The sequence below is a fragment of the Hypomesus transpacificus genome, unplaced genomic scaffold (assembly GCF_021917145.1).
Source record: "Hypomesus transpacificus isolate Combined female unplaced genomic scaffold, fHypTra1 scaffold_31, whole genome shotgun sequence".
In the NCBI taxonomy this organism is placed as follows: Eukaryota; Metazoa; Chordata; class Actinopteri; order Osmeriformes; family Osmeridae; genus Hypomesus; species Hypomesus transpacificus.
In genome coordinates this window covers 1,656,892-1,680,097 of record NW_025813837.1, presented here as the reverse complement: position 1 = coordinate 1,680,097, position 23,206 = coordinate 1,656,892, and the positions used below count along the sequence as shown (strand labels likewise).

General features: G+C 52.5%; 1 protein-coding gene across 3 annotated transcripts; it reads right to left on the bottom strand.

Moving 5' to 3' along the window:
• Window positions 1–653: 653 nt before the first annotated feature.
• cemip2 (cell migration inducing hyaluronidase 2) lies at window positions 654–22,883 on the bottom strand. Of its 3 annotated transcripts, none has more exons than XM_047015760.1 (24): window positions 22,673–22,883; window positions 20,708–21,047; window positions 19,809–19,949; window positions 19,112–19,679; window positions 14,427–14,596; window positions 13,943–14,131; window positions 13,512–13,681; window positions 12,030–12,242; window positions 11,223–11,428; window positions 10,127–10,196; window positions 9,253–9,381; window positions 8,539–8,627; window positions 7,806–7,937; window positions 7,478–7,513; window positions 7,071–7,226; window positions 6,107–6,284; window positions 4,993–5,208; window positions 4,128–4,330; window positions 3,848–4,030; window positions 3,425–3,644; window positions 3,142–3,243; window positions 2,882–3,027; window positions 2,656–2,762; window positions 654–2,204 (listed from the first exon to the last, which is right to left on the bottom strand). In XM_047015760.1, exons 2-24 carry the CDS (start codon window positions 21,024–21,026, stop codon window positions 2,011–2,013), a joined length of 4,137 nt encoding a protein of 1,378 aa, XP_046871716.1. In that variant the 5' UTR covers window positions 21,027–21,047; window positions 22,673–22,883; the 3' UTR covers window positions 654–2,010. The 3 variants fall into 3 exon arrangements, with proteins under 3 accessions (XP_046871716.1, XP_046871717.1, XP_046871718.1); XM_047015761.1 differs by having other exon boundaries at window positions 20,708–21,044; XM_047015762.1 differs by having other exon boundaries at window positions 20,708–21,033.
• Window positions 22,884–23,206: the final 323 nt, after the last annotated feature.

Below are 23,206 nucleotides of genomic sequence, written 5' to 3'. Positions count from 1 at the left end.
GGCGGATATTTGTAAATGTGACAAAACCATGTGTGGAGGTCTCTATCAGACAGCCTCTTGGTTATATGTAGGCCAAACCATTCTTGGAGGCTGAATGCCGTTGGCAGCTAGTTAGTGGTCAACTAGGAGCGATCAATTGTCCTGTTCTGCATCACTAATGGAGTCTGCGGTTGGAAAACGTCAGTGGTGTGTTCACTGAGGTCCAGACACCTCAGAGAAGGTTCGGGAAGGTGGCACGCAATCTAACGGGAGGTCCAATCAGAACGGTTTCCAAAAGAGAACAGACAAGAACATTACCAAGAGTCAATAAAGATAGATTTAGCCTATTTTCAGTTGTAACCGTAGAGCCACTGGGAATTTCTCTAAGTAGAACACATTTGTTGATTGGCCTTATTGTATTTGTACCTGGACAGACATGCTGGTCAGATATTCAGAGAATGGTTTGAGTCCTGGGTCATTACGTGTGTGTGTCTGAACTATCACTTGGCCACCCCAGAAAAGGAAAGTGACAACAGTGTTTCAGATGTTAAACATAATCATCGTTTGTAATGATGTATGATTAAATATAATCTGTGATAAAGGTGTGCTAAGGTTTTAGTAAGAGTAGAGAGGTGTAGTGTAACCATGAAGACCCGACACAGTTTTAACACAACTTACAAATGATTTTAATCCCTTGGCACTATAAAGAGAGCACTGAGGAATTTGAGTTTCCAAAGCAGGAACATGATTAGATATTGAAACCCTTCTGTTTAGTGATTGCACATTTCACAAATTCAAAACAGAACACTGCAAAATAAAGGCACTCCGCACACAGTAAATACAAACACACAACTGCCTCTGACAACAAAGTTGCAAAAAGAAGAAAAAAAAAAAAACGAATTTCTAATTGAAGTAAAATCACTCTTTTTGCATCTAAAAAACAGCACTAGTTGAGAAAATAGATACAGATGCAAAATGTGTCTCTGTATAAACACAGTTCAGTGGTTAAAGGCAGGTACACACCTCGTCAACAGATTGCACATCCAGAGGGAGTGGTCATGGTCCATTGAGAGAGCCCAGCTCACAACACTTCCAGAAGGCCCACCTTTGAGGCACAGCCTGGTTCTGGTCTGGACCTGGTCCACTCCACTGCTGTATCTATCAACAACCCCTTCCCCCCCGACACCACTTGCTCTCAAAGCTTGTCAAACATTTACATTTGGCATCAAAAGGTCATTAAAAACAACACGTTGAACAACAATTGAGCAACAACTGAAAGGGCTTTGGAAAAGTGAAAACAAATGAAACATTAGGACATGTACATTTGTTACACACGTCCCCAAAGACCAACAGAGAGGAGATGGAAGAAATAAATACAACAAGAAACATTTCACACGAGGTTGCTCTTTCTCAAGAAGGTCTCTTCAATCCAGTTTTTTGTCCAGTCACTGAGTAGAAATGTCCAGAGGCACGCACACGAACCGCGACCCAAAGATGACAGACGCAGAAAGGAAGAGGCAGGTTACGATGAAGAATCCTTTTGGTGTCAGTCCGGCCTCTGGTAGGTGTCTTAAGAAGCACGGGGCCTCAATGGGCAGAGAGACTCTGTCGTCAGTTTTGATTTGTCTCATTTCCGCTGCTGCCCCTTCTTACAGTATGTTGAGGTAAGATTTTCTTTGGGGGGTTTAGTAACTTTATGGCATATTTACTTTTTACTAAAAGTAAACGTAGGACATCAAAGAACTATTTGCGCCTTGGAAAGTGCATTATTTGGTGCCTCAATGGATCCTCCCTAGGCAACACACACACATTCCTGTGTAAACAAACACATCCACACACTCAATCACACACCAACACAATCACACAGCACAACCTCTTTTACAAGACTCCATTCTCGTTCAGTCTCAATAAAATCCCATTCGGATCAGTAAACATCTATGCCATCGTTAATAAATTAAAGTTTCAACAGTTCACATTCGTTCGCTGGTTGGTTGGTTGTGTTGTGGGTCTGGGTGCTGGGGCTTTTCACTGTCATCCCGTGGCTGCCCTGAGGAGCTCCATGTCTCTGCGTTGGGTTCGCCCAGCCTGGGGGCAGCCGTAGGCCTCCAGGCCTAGGGGGATGTAGCGCTCCTGCAGCCCCACAGCCTCCTCACCCTGGCTGGACAACAGAGAGGCCCACGGGACCCGGGTAGGGCCACCCTGGAAGCCCCAGAACACCAGGCTCTCTGGGGGGAGACACAGACACAGAGAGAGGGCGGTGGAGGGGGGGGGGGGGAGAGAGAGAGAGAGAAAAAAAAACGTGTTTGTCCCCCCAAAAAAGTATATATCTGAGGAAAATTAAAATTCCTTCCTCTTTTTAGTTGATAAAAGAGAAACATGTGTCACAGACGTGGTCCTGCAAGCTCCGTCAGAGGCATACGGTGCCAAAGTTTGCTCCTACCGGGAGTCGAACCTGCCACCTCTCAACTTCCAAGCGCAAACACTACCAACTACGCCAACGAAGCTATTTTTAGCTATTTTTGACGCGGGTGGCCTGCTAGTTACCTGAGGAGTAAGTTTCACGGTTCCCACTCCGTTACACATGCAAGTCTTGGAACAATGCAGAAGAACAGCTGAACAGCCACACAGTTACAGTACTGGACCTGTTCAGGGGAACCGGTTGAGAGTAACACCAACCTTTCCTATGCAGATCAGCAGCCTTGGCCATTCCTAGGGGGACCAGATACGGTGCGACACCGCCCATTCCTTCGGGGCGACCTCGCGACCCCAGCAGCACTATCGACCTGAGCAAGATCAACAACAAACACATTCATTGAGACTCACCAATGATCACTGACCAAACACCAGCACCCTGTCACCATTCTAACCCCCTCCCATTCAGTCTACCCCTTCCCCCCCTTACCTCTTTGGTATGCCTGTTCTCAAATACTGTTCCATTTTGGCATCCATTTTGGAGAAGGGAGTCTTCTTGGTGACCTTGCCCAGGCAGGCGTCCACAGTGACCAGGAGGAAGCCTGTGTGGGAGAGGGGGGAGAGCACTCCCTCCACCTGGGAGGGCGGGGTAGAGGATAACAAATATGACACCGGGGTTCTGAGGGGAGGTGCTGTGTGTGTGTGTGTGGGGGTTGAGGAGGGGGGGGTTTGAGGAGGGGGGGGTCTCACCGTGATGAAGGCCTGAGAGTCCCCGCCCTGCTCCTCCTGGCTGCTCAGAGACTTGATCTGGGTGTGGAGGTAGGAGTTCCACGGGTCACTGGAGAACACCAGCTGGAGGATAGAACACACACACATATATATATATTTACACACACACACATAGGGCACCATATGGAGGAATGCATTAATCAGTATCAATCTCACTGAGGCTCTTGACTCCAGCTGCTGTCAAGCAGATACCATACCCCCCACCCCCCCTCACCCAGACCCCCAGCGTGTAGCCCCCACCCACCTGAGAGGCCCCGCAGTCAGTGCAGGTCTGGATGTTGACCCTGGGCATGGGCACCACGGCCGAGGGCGTCTTGCTGTACTTGGGGTAGGCCTTGGCCGTGCAGTTGCAGGTCTGCCTGGAGGAGGTGGTGGCCATGACCTTCACCCTCTCACAGCCCCTCGCTGAGCAGTAGCTGTGGCCCTCCCGGCCGTGCCGCGCCCGCAGGTAGAGCCACAGCAACCTGGAGAGAGAGAGAGAGAGGGGGGGAAGAGAGAGAGAGGGGGAAGAGGAGAGAGAGAGGGGGAAGAGGAGAGAGAGAGAGAGAGAGAGAGAGAGAGAGAGAGAGAGAGAGAGAGAGGGAAATCAGGTTCAAACTATAAAGAGGTGGACAGCCTGAGCGATTCTACGCCCGACAGCCCGGACAGCCGGTAGCGAACGACTCACCCAACGCCGCGGTCAAAGAAGTACTTCCTGTCGTTGGGCCTCTTCTCCAGGTCTGCCAAAGAGGAGCTCGGCCCGTAGTCGGTGATGTCATCGAAGGTGTTGCTCTGCCGGTCGTTGATGTCGGCCATGATTTGGAAGGTGGTGTCTGAAGGGTAACACAGCCCCACCAGGACCCAGTCTCCCCTGGGAGACACGGCACCAACACACGGTTAAACACACACACACACACCATCAAAACCCACCCTCCCACACACATACACAGTGTACGACGCCCACTCACTGGTTGAAGTTGATGAGGGAGAGGACAATGTCGCGGGGCGCCGGGCCGCTCCAGTGCAGCGTGTAGCTCTTGCTCATCATGAGGACGGGCTGGTACTGAGCCCCCTGGCTGTTGACGCCCCGCAGGAGCAGCGGGGCGGCCGGATACTCGTCTCGGCTGATGGACAGGCCCAGGCCGGGGGAGCCCTGCGTCTGGATGTACACCTGGGAGGAGGGGAGAAGGGAGGAGGGAGGAGGGGAGAAGGGAGAAGGGAGGAGGGGAGAAGGGAGGAGGGGAGAAGGGAGGAGGGGAGAAGGGAGAAGGGAGGAGGGGAGAAGGGAGGAGGGGAGAAGGGAGAAGGGAGGCGGGGAGAAAGGAGGAGGGGAGAAGGGAGAAGGAAGGAGGGGAGAAGGGGAGAATGGAGAAGGGGAGAAGGGAGGAGGGGAGAAGGGAGGAGGGGAGAAGGGAGAAGGAAGGAGGGGAGAAGGGGAGAAGGGAGAAGGAAGGAGGGGAGAAGGGGAGAATGGAGAAGGGGAGAAGGGGAGGAGGGAGGAGGGGAGAAGGGAGGAGGGAGGAGGGGAGAAGGGAGGAGGGGAGAAGGGAGGAGGGGAGAAGGGAGGAGGGGAGAAGGGGAGAAGGGAGGAGGGGAGAAGGGAGGAGGGGAGAAGGGAGGAGGGGAGAAGGGAGAAGGAAGGAGGGGAGAAGGGGAGAATGGAGAAGGGGAGAAGGGAGGAGGGGAGAAGGGAGGAGGGGAGACGAGAGACAGGAGCAAGGGAGGAGAGAGTTGGGGGGAACGCGAGAGAGTCATTCATTCGTTTGTTTGTTCCGGAACCTTCAGCCCCACATACAGCCCCTAACCCTAACCCTTTCTCCCCAGCCCCCTCACCTGTGCGTAGGCCCCGCTGCACACCACGCCGTTCCACTGGGAGACGTTGACGCAGTCGGGGTGGCGGATCAGGTAGTTGTCTGCCCGGCCCACGTACGTGTCGGGGTAACCCGTCACGGAGCCGTCCACGTCGTGGAAGATCGAGTTCTTGTCCCCGTCCAGGTCGTTCTCCTCGAACCACTGCCCCGGACGCCCGAAGAACGCCCTCAGACCCACCTAGGGAGAGACGCCATGTTACCAACGCTCTCCCGTTAAATCACCCGTCATTATGGATTGCTCCAAAGGGACGTACTAAAAGCGCAGATGGTAAGTGTGCCAGATATGAGAGCGAATGGTGTCATTCTATACCATTAGTCTGTGACCATGGCTTCTGGCTGTCATGTTTATGTTATGTCAAGCTCTAGACTGTCACATCCTAGAGCTAAACACGACACAGATGCCATAGGAAGAAGACTTAATATCTGTACAGGTCGCCTGCAGATCTAGAAAAAGCCTGAGCATGGCCCTTAAAGAGCAGCTGGAACCGTCAACAGTGACGTGTTGTTCCTTTCCCTGACACTAGAGGGCGCTCCAGCACTACTGTAAACGCTGCAAGCGCTCTCTTGGTGGGGGGGCTAACACCCCTAGGGCCTGTAGATGCCAACGCTCGCTGTGATCCAGGGCAGAGGGGGAGTGACTAACAGATTGGACCAAGCCATTCAGAGGAAACACACACCAATACACGCAACCACACACATGCACACACTAATACACAAACACATATAGACACCCAAACAGACACAAATCCACGCACGCAGAGAGAGAGGGGGGGGGGGGGAGTTGGGAAACACTCTGTCTTCTCCCCACCACACAGGAACGCAAAGCTGTCAACATGAGCTCAAGTGGCAGCAAAAGCAGACAAGCTCCACCCGGGGAGGAATCAGGGGGGAACCAGGGAACACATCAAACAGACAGCGTGCAAATGGTGTCCTCAGAAGCATCCTCGGACGGATTACACACTGACGGTGGGATGTGATCTAGTGTTGTGATCTGGTACTGATGGTGGGATGTGATCTAGTGTTGTCATGTGGTACTGACGGTGGGTTGTGATTTAGTGTTGTGATTTGGTACTGACGGTGGGATGGAAGCTGAGCTGGGACAGGTTGTTGCGTGGCGTCAGCTGCCAGGTGTTCTTCAGGTTGAAGCCCACGGCGCTGGTGAAGCGCTCCGACGTGGGAACGTAGCTCCGGAACGTGCTCCTGGTCACACGCACCGGACCGTCGTAGATCTGGAACCCTCGGATGGGGAAGGTCCTGAGGAAAGAGGAGAGGGTCGTTACCAGGGGCGACACTGTCACTAAGACTCATAGCCTTAAGTAAAAGGTTTTCGCGTCATGACTCAGAAATTGACGGATTATAACAGACTTTGTTTTACAAGCCCTCTTTGATCACATTTCTTGTATAAACTTTGAGGTTCAGAGTTTAAATTGGCCCAACGCTGAACGTCCAGTACGTAGCCCTTTTTATGTTATCTCAAAGTTTTTTCTTTCCCAGGAAACAGATAAGTCCACTGACCTCAGATTAGCAAAACACAACAAGCACAGAGAGATAGCTCTTCCCAGGCTACACACAATAAATAAGATGTTCTTGTTAAACAGCAGCGGGTGTGGAGACGAGACTTGAGAGCAGGCAGCAATTAGCTGTTCCCACGGTGACGAAGGCAGTCCAGCGAGAGCTGAGAAGGGCGTTGGGTCCTAAAACCCTTGGCCCAAACCTGATACAGCTGCAGTGATCTGGCCGATTTGCTGCTCATAATTGGTTGGAATCTGACTGACTGACTGGATTATGGCTGCGACAAACCAGACGTGCGGTATTGAGAAATAAGAGAAGCCGTCATGTTTCTGAGATAGATTTACTGAAGAGGATTTAGTCATACTTCCTCCCAATTTTCACAAGTACACCATCCTCGAACAGTCTTCTCAGTATTTATTACCCCCACCCTCCTCCTGCCTCCCTCCCACCCTCCTCACTTGTTCCGTGGCAGTGTTCTCAGTATTTATTACCCTCACCCTCCTCCTGCCTCCCTCCCACCCTCCTCACTTGTTCCGTGGCAGTGTTCTCATCTTGCCGTCCACGGCTCCCAGGCCAGAGTACTTGTTCTGTCCTCCCAGGGTTCCTCGGTTCCGGCTCTCGCCCACAAACAGGGACTGGGTCACCTCCTGGCTGGAGCCCTCGTCCTTGGGATAGCTTCCATCACTGGGAGGGGGGAGAGAGAGAGAGATGTCAGATACATCCTACTTGTACCATCCTTATCCCAGAGATTTCGAACGGACACGTGAGGAGACGCCAGGGAACACTCAGGGAGATCCACACATATACAGCATTCGACATGGAGTCGTTTGACAGACGCTCCTTAAGTCATTAGCCAAGTCCAACAGAAGATCAGAAGTGCAGAGTTCTGACAGTATTTTGGTCTGTATTTACGACACGGACATGAAAGTGCATACCTGGCAAAGGCAAGTCCAACGCCATTGTCCGCAAATCTGCAATAAAACAGATCAGGTTCAGTAGAGAAGCCATGATTAACCATACTGGTTTAACTGAACATTATGAACACTAACTGAACAAATGTTAATGGTATGTGCAGGTAAATGTGAATCAAAAAATGTATCTATGTATACTTTGCTTCAAAATCTATATGTATACTTTAAAGTTCATGTGGATATCAATGTTTTGTTTATTAAGACAAACATGATACTGTGTACTGATAAAAAACGATTCCCTGAAACACATTGTGGGCTTACAGTGATGACGTCACAGCTCTGACTCACTAACCCAGAGTTCTGGATGATGATGTCACCGCCACGTATCCAGGCTCCGAGGTCGTTGTTCTTGAAGGAGATGAGGGTGTCGATGAGGGCCGCTGCTCGGGGCCGGCTGGGGTCGGCGTCCTGGTGAGGACGGAACCTGAGATGGCACGACCAGAGTTGGTGGACTGGCAAACAGCCATGAGCAAAAATAACACAGGACGAGATGCTTCCTCTCTCCTACAAACACACCACACACACACACACACACACACACACTGACACAGACAAGATGATGCATGCACTTCCTCCCTCCTACACACACACACAGAAACAAGAGTACGCATGCGTTCCCTCTCTCATACACACATAGCACTCTGTCACATACTGTACCCCCCGACTAACACAACACAAAACCTCAAAAAACGCATTGCACACACACACACTCTTCGGGCAGAAGTCGAGGGGGCGGCCTAAGCTTTTTTCCATCTGTCCGAGGTTTGTATTTGGAGTGAGAGCTACAGAGTGGAAACTATCTATGGAGCCTTGTTTTCTCTGTAAACAGAAACCTGACAGAGCCTCCACACACACACAAACACACACACACACCATCCTCCAAACCAGACTGACTATCCTACTGTAGAGTAGAACCTGCCACTGCAAACTCGAGCCTGCTACTGCAGACTAGATACACATTAAATACATACAATTTCCATGATATGCCATACAATGTCACGTACAAAAGCCAGCCACTCACTGACCTGGCGTTGTTGTCCAGACACAGGTACTCCCTGGGGTCTGCGGCGGATGCCTTGGTGGTCTTCACACCTTTATCAATGAACAGGCCGGCCTGGGGGGTGGGCCAACGGCAACAGTCAGAGCTATGGATGTGCGTGTGAGTGTGTATGCGTGTTCAAATATGTGTGTTTGTTTGAGTGTGTGTGTGTGTGTTTGAATATGCCTGTATATACAGTGAGTAACACAAACACAGTAGAGCCAGCGTGTAAGGCAGGTTTCTGAGTGTCTCTGAGGTTCTTGTGGTCAGCCTGGACAAAGACCTCACAGTTCACCTCCCTCTAGAGCCACAGCAACAGACCTCTATTGTGTGTGAGAGAACGTCGGCAGGGGTGTATACGTTTTAATAGGTCTGTGTGACTGCACGCTGGCATGGGTTTGAATGTGGATATACTGTACGCACGCACGCAACTTTTGACTGGTACTGTGTGTGTGTTTGTGTACATGTCAAAAAATGTGTGTGTGTTTGTTTCAGATTTTCTGGTGTGGCTACTTTCGTGTACAGGTGTGATCATACTGTATACACATTGTAAACCGTTTTATTATTGATTATTACAGTAGACTGTAGTGCTGTGTTGTAGGGTAGGGGGGAGGAAGGGAAGTTGTGGTTTAGGTGAGGAGGGAGGTGGCAGGAGGGGGTGGAGGGAGGTGGTAGGAGGGGGTGGAGGGGCAGGGGGTACCTTGAAGTTGGAGTGGACGCGGTTGTTGAAGAACACCCCCAGGGGGGTGAGCTCCGCCCGGGTCTCAGGGACCAGGCCGTGGGAGTCGCCCGTGGACGAGCTGTGGAACACGTACCAGATCCCAGCATCCTGGAGCCAGGACAGGGAGAGAGAGGACAGGGAGAGAGAGGGCAGGGAGAGAGAGGACAGAGAGAGAGAGGACAGGGAGAGAGAGGACAGGGAGAGAGAGGACAGGGAGAGAGAGGACAGGGAGAGAGAGGACAGGGAGGGAGAGGACATGGAGAGAGAGGACAGGGAGAGAGGACAGGGAGAGAGAGGACAGAGAGAGAGAGGACAGGGAGAGAGAGGACAGGGAGAGAGAGGACAGGGAGAGAGGACAGGGAGAGAGAGGACAGGGAGAGAGAGGACAGGGAGAGAGAGGACAGGGAGAGAGGACAGGGAGAGAGAGGACAGGGAGAGAGAGGACCACAGGTGAGAACACACACACACACGCAGGGCTCCGCTCACAATTCAGGATGCAATCCAGATGAAAATCACAGTGTTTAGCCAACACACACAGCCAACACCCATGCACGCCCCCCCCCCCCCCCCATCACCCCCCACCTGACCCCAGCCCAGCCCAGCGGAGGATCAGCAGTGTTTGTGTGGGTGAAAGCAGGGATGAGAGGCAGGGATGTTCTAATCCCGCTCATCTCCTCGTGGGGAACTTTCTAATCCCAAACCCCTCACAGAGGGATCACCCTCTTATGAGTCATGTCTGCTGTAACCCCCACCACCACCCCTCCCTCCAGCCACCAGACTGTGTTCAGACACTCCAGCGGGGGACCGTTCATCAGTGTCCTGGGGCCAGGGGGGGGTGATATAACAGTCTTACCTGGGAACCCGCTGCTGCATTGCTTATGAGGTTGTTGTTGGGGTTGGCAATCCAAAAGGTAGACACTGCCCTGGGACATGCAATAACAAACACACACACACACGTGTGCATCACACAGCACACACACACAGGAGAGGGCATTAGGAGTGCTCCAGACGTAACTGATGGTCAATATCAGGCTCGAGGAGAGGACGGTAGTAAGAATCCGGAACACGGACTCCTGTTATCCTTGATCACTCCCTACTCCAACATAAACCTTCCACTAGGACAGGCCTGCCAATACACACACACGCACACACAACTATGCACACACGCACACACAACTATGCACACACGCACAGCCCTTGGAAAGCACAGTCTGGCTCTGCTCCCCTCACAGACTCTCTTTCAGCCTTTTGATACAACACACACACAGACACATCCCAGCGCGGTGTTGTTCTAGCAGGGATAACTCCTCCACTATCTCCCTGGTGCTAATCTCTCCTAGCTCTGCTGAGGACCTGGAGATGAGGCGCTTCCTGCTCATGTGGCCCCCAGGGCCTGATAGGTCCAGACAGACAGCTAGGAGATGTGGCGTTTCCCACTTATCAGTATGGGACTGGTCAGTTCCTGACACCGCATTCATGACGGCACATCTGTCTTATCTGCTCCTCTCTCCTCCCCCTCTCGGCACATTCTCTCCCTCTCTTCCTCTCGTTTGCCCTCTGTGCCTATCTCTCTTCCTGGGGGCCACTTCTCTCCCTAGAACATTCTCTACCTCCCTGACTGTTTCTCTCCCCCCCCCCCCCCCTCCCCCTCCGTTTAGGTGGGTCTCCTCTGTCGATCTTGATTAGACTGTGCCGAGTCTGGGAGGGTAGTTCTTTAACACGCGATCTCCTGACTCCTTCTCCCACTCCGACTCTGTTTCTTCCAAGTCTTTTTTTCAGACTCCCTCTCTTTCTCGGACTCTCTTTTCCTCAGACTCTTTTGCTCTCTCTTTTAATCCGACTCCCTCTCCCCCTCTCTCTCTGATCCTCTCTATCCCATCTCCCTCTTCACTAGACCCCACCCCCTATTACAACATCACACAGTTACACCCTCCCCCCCTCTCTCTTACTTGCACTCCGTGCTTGGTGACGGGACGTAGTTCTGGAAGACGCGGTCTCGGAGGGCGAGGCACACGGTGTCGTTGCGGTCGGTGGGCAGTAGGGTCCCTGGCCGGGTCAGGAGGCCCAGGTTGTGGTAGAAGGTGTTCCTCTGCTCGATGCCGTCCTCCAGGAAAAAGCAGTGGCCCAGCGTGTCGAAGCCCACAGTGTCCTTCACCTGGGCCGGGGGAGGGGGGGGGGTTACAGGGGACGTTTGTGCGGACATTTTGTTCATTTTTTCCCCATCCAAAGCTATTTTTTTTTATATTAAAGAGGAACAGAAACTAGTTTACTGTCCTCGTCTGAGAAATAAAATACTTTTTATGACTTCTTGGTTTCCTTATGAGGCACTTAAGCCATTGTTCATCGAATGACAAGGGAAGCAGGAAAACTATTTGAGAACAATGTAATCTGAATGTCGTTTCATTTCCTCGATGGAGCAGAGAGATGAGTTTGTTGTGTTGACCTCTAGATAGACGGGTCACAGAGTGACGTCAAGTGCATTCATCTAGAAAACCCCAAACATTGTACACACCAATACAGGCATATGTCTATACACACACACACACACACACACACCACACTCACAGAAAACCCCATGTTTGTGTGAGACAGTTGGTCACCACAACTGATATGACTTGAATTCGAGTAAATATAGTCTCTGTCTCAATCACTCTCTCTCTCTCTCTCTCTCTGTCTCTCTTCTTCTCTCCATATCTCTCTGTCTCTGTCCCTGTCCCACCGCACCACCCCCTCCCTCCCCCCTCCTCCAGGCTCACCAGGAGGCCGTTGGTGGCGTGGACGGTGATGCAGCGGGAGAAGGAGTGGTGGATGGACAGGCCGTCTACGTAGGTGGGCTCCCGGTAGCCGCCCCGGGCGTCCACGTCGCCGCAGAGGTGGAAGTGGAGGGGGTAGCGGCCCACCTCCTTCTGCTGGCCCAGGTTCCTCAGCTCCACCTGGGACAGGTGCACGGCCGAGAAGTTCCCAAACACCTGGGGGGGGGGGGGGGGGGGAAAGGTGGGGAAAAGAGAAGGAAGAGGGATGGAGGAAATTGGAGGGAAGGGGGAATGGGAGAGAAAGGGCGAAGGAGAGAAGGAGAGGGAGAGGGCTTACTACGCTTTCTACAACACACGTTGCCAATCTTGTTGGCAAAATTGATGCCAAGTTGGCGCGGAAACAAAAGAGAGAGACGGACAGAAAGAGAATCCTGGGTTTTTCAGACAGGGGTCGACGCAATGACGCTCCATTTTATATACACAATCAACAACAACAAAATGCATCGACTCAGGCCAAACAGTAAAACGGAGATATTCTTTCCAGGAGCTCTATGACTCTGCACTAATCCCTCATCTGGTTCATATCAACGAAGCTTTGGCCAACCCTTACTGTTAACAGTAACTCACTCTAACACACACACACACACTCACTTGGAGAGTCATTCTAACTTTCCGTTTAGCACAAAGGGGTCTCTGACATCAGACAGGAGGAATGTTATTTAATATTTGTTTCTCCACAGAATGTGCATGAGCCTCTAAACATGACTATTTATTCACAGGCAGAATGTTATCGAATCAAGAGACACAAGGAATCAGTGTGTGAGAGGTAAGGATGGGTGTAAACACACACACACACACTCAAGACACACACACACCTGTTGGTTAACGTTTGTTCTAATTTGTTCGACTTGTGTTCGACACAATTCACAGCATGGCACATTATTGTTATGGGCAAGTGAGGGGTATTCTTAAACTTTGCTTTCAACAATCTCTCTCATCCCTCTCCCTTTCATCCCTCTCTCTTGCTCTCATCCTTCTTTCTCATTCCCCTCTCTCTGTCATACCTCTCTTTTCTTGTTCCCTGCCTCTCTCCTTCCCAACCAACCATTTCTCTCCCTGTGCCTATCAGAGTGGTGGTTGCGTGGTAGTGTTGGGGTGGTGTGTGAATAGTGAATACAGTCTCTCATCCAGGCCCAGACGGCTCTAATGATCCTTCACCTCGGCAGTATGGAAACACTCAAAATGATTACACCAGAAGCAACTCACGATCAATTAGCTCAGCCTAAACAGAGTCGTCACACACACCACAAGTTATAAACTCACACCCAATGTCAAACACACACAAGCACACATCAAATGTCATTTAAAGTCACACCCAATGTCAAACACACACCAAAACACAGAAACGCACACCAAAACCAACCCAAACACACATTGAAAATCAAACAAATGTCATACACACATCTGTCTCTCACACACACACACCTTGATGTGTCCGCCAAAGGTGTCGTGATTGAAGAACTGGCACAAGTTGTTTCCATAGCAGGAGTTTTCCATCTCTCCATAGATGAGAATGTTCCGGGTGAGGAGCCCCACTTCAGCTCTCATGTCCACCCCCTCCACTATCTCCCCCATGTGGGCATACTGGGGTCTCCCTAGTGGAGGGAGAAGGGGGAGGCAAGGAGGAAGACAAAACAAATGTATACTGTTGAAGAGGCGTTGTCATCACCTGGATGATACTGTATGCAACAGTGTTCACACACACACACACACACACGTGTAGACACACACGGACATAAAAACTGAAAGGTTTGCTGAACTCTCCCCCCCAGTATAAATTGAGGGGGAGACACACTTACATACACTCCCCCCCCCCCCCTCCCCCCCCCCCCCCCCCCCCCCCCCCACACACACACCTTGAATTCGGACTTGTCTACTGGTGCAGAGCGGGCAGGGCAGAAGGGTAAACTCCTCCGCCTGGTGCATGGAGTAGTCAGTACTGGCAACCACAATCCGGTCTCCGGGTTGCCAGGTTTGCACGTCATCCTGCAGGTTGAGCACCACCTGATCCACGGCATCCACCTGGAAGCCTGAGATTGGAAACCCTGAGGAGAGGGAGAGGGAGAGGGAAGGGGTCAGCTGGTACGGTCGACACGCTCGGCGGTTGTCCTCCTCACCTCCACGTCAACACAAACAAGTCCGGAACTTGCTGTGCTTGTCCCGTGGAGCACATCTGCCCTCTTCCTTAGTTAATCACATGGTTCAGCGGTCCGTTTGTTTGGACCTGCAGGCGAGGGGCCTGTCTGGATACAGGCTGCATCAGGAGGTGTGTTTACATGTGTGGGGAGGACGTGTATGTCCCTGTGCATCTGTGTGTGTGTGTGTGCGTGCGTGCCCCACCGTTCCTCCACTCGCTGTAGGCGCTGACGGAGAAGCCCACGCCGTGGGCCGTGGTGTAGGAGCGGCGTGCCAGCGCCCGGCCGCCCGTCTCGTGGTTCTCGTGCTCCCGGACGTCCTCCGAACACGAGGCGTTCCCCCCGGCCACCTCAGCCACCAGCGCCCACGCCTGCCTGGGAGAGAGAGAGAGAGAGACAGAGAGAGAGAGACAGAGACAGAGAGAGAGAGAGAGAGAGAGAGAGAGGGAGGCAAGGGGGAGAATGAGAGCGAGAAACACAGAGAGAAAGAAAAAGGAGAAGGAGGTACACAAACCGACAAGGGGACACAGGAAGGAGGGAAGAGAGAGCCAGAGAAAGAATGGACGGATCGAGAGCAGGCACAGGAAGGGAGAGGAAAGAGAAAGAAAAAAAGAAATCTAGATTGACTCGCAGCCCCCCAGACTGTGTGGACTCCCTCTGTGTGTCGTCATCGCCCTGTGACACGGTGACCGGGGGTGCCGTCTCCGTGGCGACCTCACGGGGCCATCTAATCACGCGTTTGCCATGACCACACTGACACACTCAATCACTCACGCCACTGGCCTCATCGCCACCTCACCGCTGGCCAACCGCAGGCAAACGCGCTCCCAGTAGGCCGCCCGGCGACAACCTCTATTTGGCTCTTGGCAGACACTGAGAGTGGAACCGACCAATGACTCACACTTCTCACAGCTCTCTCTGGCTTTCCACACGCAGATTTAAGAGTTTTTACAGCTCACTCACATGAGCCACGTCTGCTAAAAATACTATTAATAAATAGAATAATAAAACCCTAATTACAACACTAGAACAAGGCAGTGAAGACGTGCTTCAACCAAGTGGGAAAACTTCATGTGTGCAACTTCAACTGACTCAACCCGACCCACGTTATTGTGCAATATTCCTCCTTGCTGCTGTGTATAAAAGGCTGGTATGAACATGGTATCAACATTCAGATCTTTCTTATGTAATATTTTGCAGATGTTAAGGCTGGGTTTGCTAAGGGTGTGACCTGTGTGTGTGTGTGTGTGTGGAGGGGAGTGGACATTGGACAATGTGGGAAGTATGCGTGCAAGATAAAACCGGTGGAATATTGGGAGTACACAGCACTGAGATCAGACTAGGGCACATGCTCTCATACACCAGGGATCCAGACTAGAGACACACCTGCTCCCTGGTGAAACGGCTGGGGTGTGGAGGATGGGAGGATAGATGGATGGAGAGGAGAGGGAGCTGAGGTCTGGGTAAGGAAGGAGGAGAGGCCTGGGGGAGGAGAGGGGAGAGGGCTGGGTGAGGAAGGAGGAGAGGCCTGGGGGAGGAGAGGGGAGAGGGCTGGGTGAGGAGAGGAGGAGAGGCCTGGGGGAGGAGAGGGGAGAGGGCTGGGTGAGGAGAGGAGGAGAGGCCTGGGGGAGGAGAGGGGAGAGGGCTGGGTGAGGAAGGAGGAGAGGCCTGGGGGAGGAGAGGGGAGAGGGCTGGGTGAGGAAGGAGGAGAGGCCTGGGGGAGGAGAGGGGAGAGGGCTGGGTGAGGAGAGGAGAGGCCTGGGGGAGGAGAGGGGAGAGGGCTGGGTGAGGAAGGAGGAGAGGCCTGGGGGAGGAGAGGGGAGAGGGCTGGGTGAGGAGAGGAGAGAGGGCTGGGGGAGGAGAGGGGAGAGGGATGGGGGAGGAGAGGAGAGAGGGCTGGGTGAGGAGAGGAGAGAGGGCTGGGGGAGGAGAGGGGAGAGGGATGGGGGAGGAGAGAGAGAGAGGGCTGGGTGAGGAAGGAGGAGAGGGCTGGGTGAGGAAAGATTTCAGTAGCCTGAATGCGTTGTTTCCCAGCCTAAACCAACAAACAATAATTTCAATCCATTTACCCCTCCAGCCTGATAAAACATGACATTCAAAAAAGAACGTTAACATAACCTCTTAAAACCACGACCGTCGAACCCTACCGCCTTCCGTTAACCTTCCAGACCGGGGTAACCTTTCGAGGATGTTCGCTGGCTGTATTATCCGGCTCCTGGCCCCACATCTGAGAGAACGTTCTAGAGTGACGTCTGAAACGGCGCCAGGCCCACGGCGCACTGTCAGAGCCGGGGAAACCAGGATGGAAACCTCTCCCTGTCCCTGTAACAACACGTGCCCAGTCCAACTTGAACGAGCATTAAGGGGAAACTGGGACCGTGTTTCATTTTCTCTGCCATTACACCAGACCCCCCCCCCCACACACACACACACACACACACACACACACACACACACTGCCACGCTGGAACAAGCTGACCCATCCAGGGTCCACACGGACAGGAGCAGATCAAGAGAGGCGCTCCGCTGTGTTCCCCTTTGAAACACAAACAGGAACCATCTGTAGAAGCACCCTGCCCTGCCATTACCATTAGTGGCAGTGTGTGTGTGTCTGTGTGTGTGTGTCTGTGTGTGTGTGTGTGTGTGTATGAGTGTTGGACAAAAGAAGAAAAGTGACTTTCTGTTATCACGTATTTTCATCACTTCCTTAATGGCCACAGCAACGTCATCCACCCGGCCTTTTAACGGACTCATCCCCAGGCTGAGCAGGGTGACGTCCAGAGAGGTCCAAGCCCCCTGGACACCCCGCCCGCCCTCCCCCTGTGTGGGGGCCAGCCCCACCAGCCCCGGGCCCTGACAGTCCCTGGGTGGGGGTCCAGGAACACACACTCATTAGAGCCCTTCATACACACACACACCTACAGCTAGCAGCTCCACAGATCAGAACATCCCACTGAGGGAGGGAGTCAGGTGGCTGAATGGGTTAGGAGTCGGGCCAGTAATCAGAAGGTTACCGGTTTGAATCCCGGCTGTGCCAAATGACGTTGTGCAAGACACTTCACCCTACTTGCCACGGGGGGAAAGTACCTGGAAAAAAATGCGCTCGCGTTAACTATTGATGTCCCTGCCAAAGCTGATATCAAACTCTGAACTGTGGTATAGTGGGTTAAGCAAGGGGAGTCTTTATAGCCTAGTAGTGCATTGTGCGCGGCAAGCTTGAAAGAAAAAAAGGGATATGAATAAGGGGGCCTGTGCCCCAGTAGAGTGTTATGTCTAACAACGCCTCTGTTCAAATCCCCCCCGAAAAATTTGGACGTTCACTGAAAAGGTATGACAGGTAGACTGGCGAGTAGGAGGCCAATGAGAGACCTGTGTTTGTGTGTGTGAGAGAGTGTATGTGTGTGTGTGTGTGTGAGACAGAGAGCATGTGTGTGTGAGAGAGAGAGCATGTGTGTGTGAGAGAGTATATAAGTGTGTGTTCAGGAGAAAGTCCTAAGTCTGTTTCCTGCTGGAATCCTGTTGGACCAGCAGGAAGAGCAGCGTCTCTCAACAGTGAAAATCACATGACCCCCACGCTGTCTTATGTAAGAGCTGGGGATAGTCACATGACACCCACGCTGTCCTACATCAGAGCTGGGGACAGTCACATGACCCCCACGCTGTCCTACGTCAGGGCTGGGGGCGATGACATCATGACCACACTGACACGATACTGGGATTACAATGAGTGGCAAGAGAACACTTCTAGAACACTTAGACGCACTCTGTCTCTCTCTGTCTCTGTCTCTCTCTGTCTCTCTCTGTCTCACACACACACACACATTCTCTGTCTCCGTCACACACATACCCCCCCACCCCTCCCTACCCCCCCCCCCCCACACAGACACACGCGACCTCTGTCTCTGTCTCTCTCTGTATCACACACAGACACTCAGAGCAGTGTGTGGCAGAGAGGCATAGCAGCCTGGCTCTTCTTTATGATGCATTTACGGAACAGTCACACTCTGGAATGAATTGGACGCCGACCGGGGACCTCAGCGTTGCCGGGGCGACAACCCCGCAGGCGAAACTGGACACGGAGGAGCCTGGCGTGAGGCCGGGGTTGCTGGGCCGAGCCTCGGCTGGCTGGCTCCGCAAATACCAACATCTGAAGTACACAGAGGACCTCCATAGCCCGGGGGCGAAGCGCGCGCGCGTGCCTGTGTTTGCTCAGGACATCGCTACTGGGATTCCGTTCCTCTCCTCCTGCGGTGGGACAGACGAGCGGCCCTCCAGTTCCACCGCGCAGACACGGAGCACGTCTGGAGTGAAAGGCGAGCCCCTCAGAGTTTCCCCCCGCGCGCTCCCAACCCCGGGACGGAAGAGGGAGAGCGGAGGAGAGAAGAAGCCCTGATTCAGCCGCTTTCACACAAACCCTGGAAACGCTGGAGGCCCGGTACTTCCTGTCCTGGGGGGGGACGACGTCGGCACGGGAATGAAGGAGGACCTCGAAATACGTGTGTGTGCGTGTGTGTGCGTGCGTGTTTGTCCTGACAGGGCTGACTGGAGATGCTAGCGGGGGTGCTGCGATGGTAAACACAAACGAGGGATGAGCCATGGCTATGATCCACAGGAGAGAGGGAGTTCACACACACACACACGCATCGCGCTGCAAAAACACACACGCACACACACCTATAATCACGGCTTCTTCAACGGAAACCGGCTGGGGCCCTCAGCTACTGATAGTAAGGCGTAAAGAGGAGTAAAAAATGTGTTGTGAGGAGAGTTCACACACACACACACCCGCAGCCCATTCATAACCGTAGCTTCCACTGCCGCTAGCATCAAAGCATACATTCAGAGTTTCACCAATCGGCGTCCGAAAGGTGTGTCCGAGCGTCCGGCTACCTGTATTTGAGGTCCAGGATGTAGGTGCTCCCCAACAGCTCCTGAATGCTCCTCTTGGTCTCCTCCAGGAGGCTCTTCACTGCCGAGTCGCCCACGGCGAGCGCCACCACCCGCCCGGCGGGCAGCGCCCGCAGCAGCTGCGTGAGGCGCCGGCTGTCGTTGCGCGACTCGTGCGTGTCGTAGCGCTCCACGTGCAGCACGGCCCCGGTGTCCTGGTCCACCACGCGCACGTTAATCCCCCGGCTGAAGTTCTTCTGGAAGGAGTAGCCCCCCGTGGCGAGGCCAGAGGCGGGGACGCCGCGGGTCAGCAGGGTCCAAGATGGCCGCCGCGCCCCGTGGAGCTCCAGGGTGCCTCCGGCGCGCACGCCGACGAACTTCCGGCCCAGGCCCGCCACCTCGCCCACCGCCGCCTCGTCGGAGCGGCCGAAGAGGGCGATGGCGGCGCGGGAGCGGTAGGGACACTTGGGGGCGCCGATGTGGAGGGCGCCGCCGTCCTCGATGACGATGTGCCGCGTCCGGAGGGTGATGTTTCCGGAAGCGTCCGCACTGTCGGCGAAAACCACTCGACCTGACCGGACGAGAATCGCAGCCAATCACTTCCTGGTTAAACACTGCAGTGCATTTGTTTGCGGGATGGTTAAAAGACAACAACAACATTTGGTCGACAATCATTTCTCAGATGGTTCGTGTATCCTACCTCCTGATTGGATGGTTAGGGAGTAGAAGGTGGCGGAGGCGTCCAATCGGAGGAGGTCTCCCTTCCTGACGACGGTGGCCTTGTCCGGGCGGTGGCCTGGCTTCCAGCTGCTCAGAGAGGGGTTGTGGTCGGGGCAGTTCTCTGCACGACCAGTCAGACACACAGACACTCACATCAACGTCTGCCTTCAGGGATCTCTTGTTAGGTTAGATAGAAGGCATCCACTATCTCTCTCTCTCTCTTCCTATATCACTTTCTCTTACATGAATATCTCTCTTATTCCCTTTCCAATTTTTCTTTTTCTCTCATTTTCTTACTAACTCTCTCTCACAATCCGAGGGGGGTTGGGGGAGGCGCTTGGTTTTGGATGGCCTCATACCGCCGTCCGCTGGTGAATGGGTAGAAGCGCTATTCACAGCGCAGTGTGTATGCCCTACCCTACACTCTCCAGCTGAAGAGTTTAAGCATTTTATATTTGGAGTGAGTAAACTACTCCACATGAATGTGACATGAATTTAGAAAGACGAAAAGTAAAATATGTATCTTTATATAGATATTTATATATTTATATATATTCCTGTTCAATTCTCAAAGTTGTCCGAGTCCAAGGCAAGGACAACACACAAACTGCACTATTCTCATGTAAAAATTGCGTTTATTTGTCTTTGTCTACTTGACTGTAACTAACCTGACATGACCTTTTAAAAAGGATCTGGATGTCATTTATAACGAGCCTCCATCACTAGCGTCCGCAGTTTCTAAGGAACCTGCTTTTCAAGTAGTTGACAGTACTTAATACATAATTTTCTAACTAACTCTCTCTCACACACACACACACAAACACACAAACTGTGTGACATTTGAAATCCGCTTTCCAAATATTGAAATCTCGTCCTAACCATCCAGCACGTCTCCCCCAGTCAGGCTGAGGATGAGGATGAGAGAGAGGAGGAAGGCTCCGATGGAGACTCCGAAGCAGATGACGGAGTTCCTCCTCTTCCTCAGGTACTGGGCGCGCTCCCGGCGCTGGCCCTCCTCCGATAGGCTGAAGGTGGCCCTCCGCTCTGGGGGCGGGCCCGGGGGCTTCAGGGGCGGCGGGGGAGGGACTTTGGAGAGGGGCGGGGGGGAGCGGACGGGGGCCACCCTGCCGGGGACGTATCTGGGAGACGGGCGGGTGCCGTTGGTCGAGGCCACAGAGACGCCATTGCTCATCTGCATGGTATGTCTGTCTGCTACCTGCTAGACAGAGAGAGAGAGAGAGAGAGAGAGAGACAGAGAGACAGAGAGAGAGAGACAGAGAGAGAGAGAGACAGAGAGTGAGTGAGTGAGTGGAGAGAGGGTGAGAGAGAGAGAGAGAGAGAGAGAGAGAGAGAGAGAGAGAGAGAGAGAGAGAGAGAGAGAGAGAGAGAGAGAGAGAGAGAGAGAGAAGAGAGAGAGAGAGAGAGAGAGAGAGAGAGAGAGAGAGAGAGACAGAGAGAGAGAGACAGAGAGAGAGAGAGACAGAGAGTGAGTGAGTGAGTGAGTGAGTGAGTGGAGAGAGAGAGAGAGAGAGAGAGAGAGAGAGAGAGAGAGAGAGAGAGAGAGAGAGAGACACACAGAGACACACAGAGACAGAGAGACAGAGAGACAGAGAGACAGAGAGACAGAGAGAGAGGGAGGTTGAAAAAGAGAGAATAAAAAGACAAACGGACATAAGGAGAAAGAAGGAAAGAGGAAAGAGAGAACGTGTTGTGATTACAGGTAGCAAAAGTGGATCTGAGAAGCGAGATCAAAGTGGCCACAATCCAAGGACGCAGGCCACTGCCCCCTGGTTTTACCCCGTGATAACAAAGTCACCAAAGCTGAGCTGAAACGAACCGGAACGTTCTGTCTGGAGCAGCCAGCTGGGTGTATGGGTCCCGGGGCTGGCCTTGACCAGAGGAACAGAGAGGAAATCTGGTTCTCTGAGCCAGTGCAGGAGACCCCAGATGGCACGCATAACACACAAACACGCACACACACTGCCTGGGTCTGAGTTTGGACCCGGTGTCCCTTGCTGAGAAGGCAGAGTACCAGAGGTTAGGTCAAGGACAAAGCCAGGCATCACGAGCCATGACTCAGCCTTTCACCAAGACCCGCACAGCCTCCCCCGTCCGGCCTATTCACACCACACTGGCCTTCCTGGAAACACCACCTAGCATCTGGGCTCACACATCCTGGTTGCAGCATACACCTAACTGCTTCAGTCCAGTCAGGTGTTTGAATATTCACGGCCAACTGTAGCAAACACAAGACACCTCCAAATGCCCTCTAAACCACAATACTCAAGTGTTTACAGGTTTAAAGGTAGGTTGCAGGGACAGTCACGTTTGACAGTTGGTCAGTCATGTACTGACAGGCACCAAGATACGTCTACGATGTTTTCGGCCGCTTTGACAGCTGTTTTCGTCTGCAACCAGATCTTGCCCATCTTGCACTAAAGTTACTAAATGAGTGTAGGCTATACCTTGACGTTAGTTTGCATACGAATATTGCAACTTCAACACTTTATGCAGTATACAGCTGCATAAAGTGTTCAGGAATTAGGCTACTTCTTAAACTGTAGCCTATATATAAACTAGATGCCTTGATTTTTTGGAGAGAAAAAAACTAATATCATCTTTGACAGTGAGACACGTTGCAACACAATACATTCAAAAGAGACTGCATAACTTTTGACAAGGTGAAATGCGCACCCCATGGCCAACACAAGTATAGGCTACTCAACGAATAACCCATAGTTAAATAGTGCTTGAGCTGAACAATACACGCGGTTCAGCAACGTTTTAGTACATGACAGAGGTTGACTACCGTAACACAGAAGCGACCGATGAGACTTCACCTACCTTTCACAACGCTAGTGAGATCCGTCTTTTGCCATTCGGTATCTGCCAAACTGCGAAGCCTTGTCCCGACAATAAACAGTTACAGGGACTGATAACAAAGCCAGTAATTTGCGCTGTCTGTCCTTTTATACTTTTCTTTACATGGTGTTTTCTTTCGGGGCTGTTAGACCGCCAGCCCCCGACCCAGGCGCGGCTTGCGGAGAGGAAGTGAGGAGGGAGGCAATCCGAGGGGGGTTGGGGGAGGCGCTTGGTTTTGGATGGCCTCATACCGCCGTCCGCTGGTGAATGGGTAGAAGCGCTATTCACAGCGCAGTGTGTATGCCCTACCCTACACTCTCCAGCTGAAGAGTTTAAGCATTTTATATTTGGAGTGAGTAAACTACTCCACATGAATGTGACATGAATTTAGAAAGACGAAAAGTAAAATATGTATCTTTATATAGATATTTATATATTTATATATATTCCTGTTCAATTCTCAAAGTTGTCCGAGTCCAAGGCAAGGACAACACACAAACTGCACTATTCTCATGT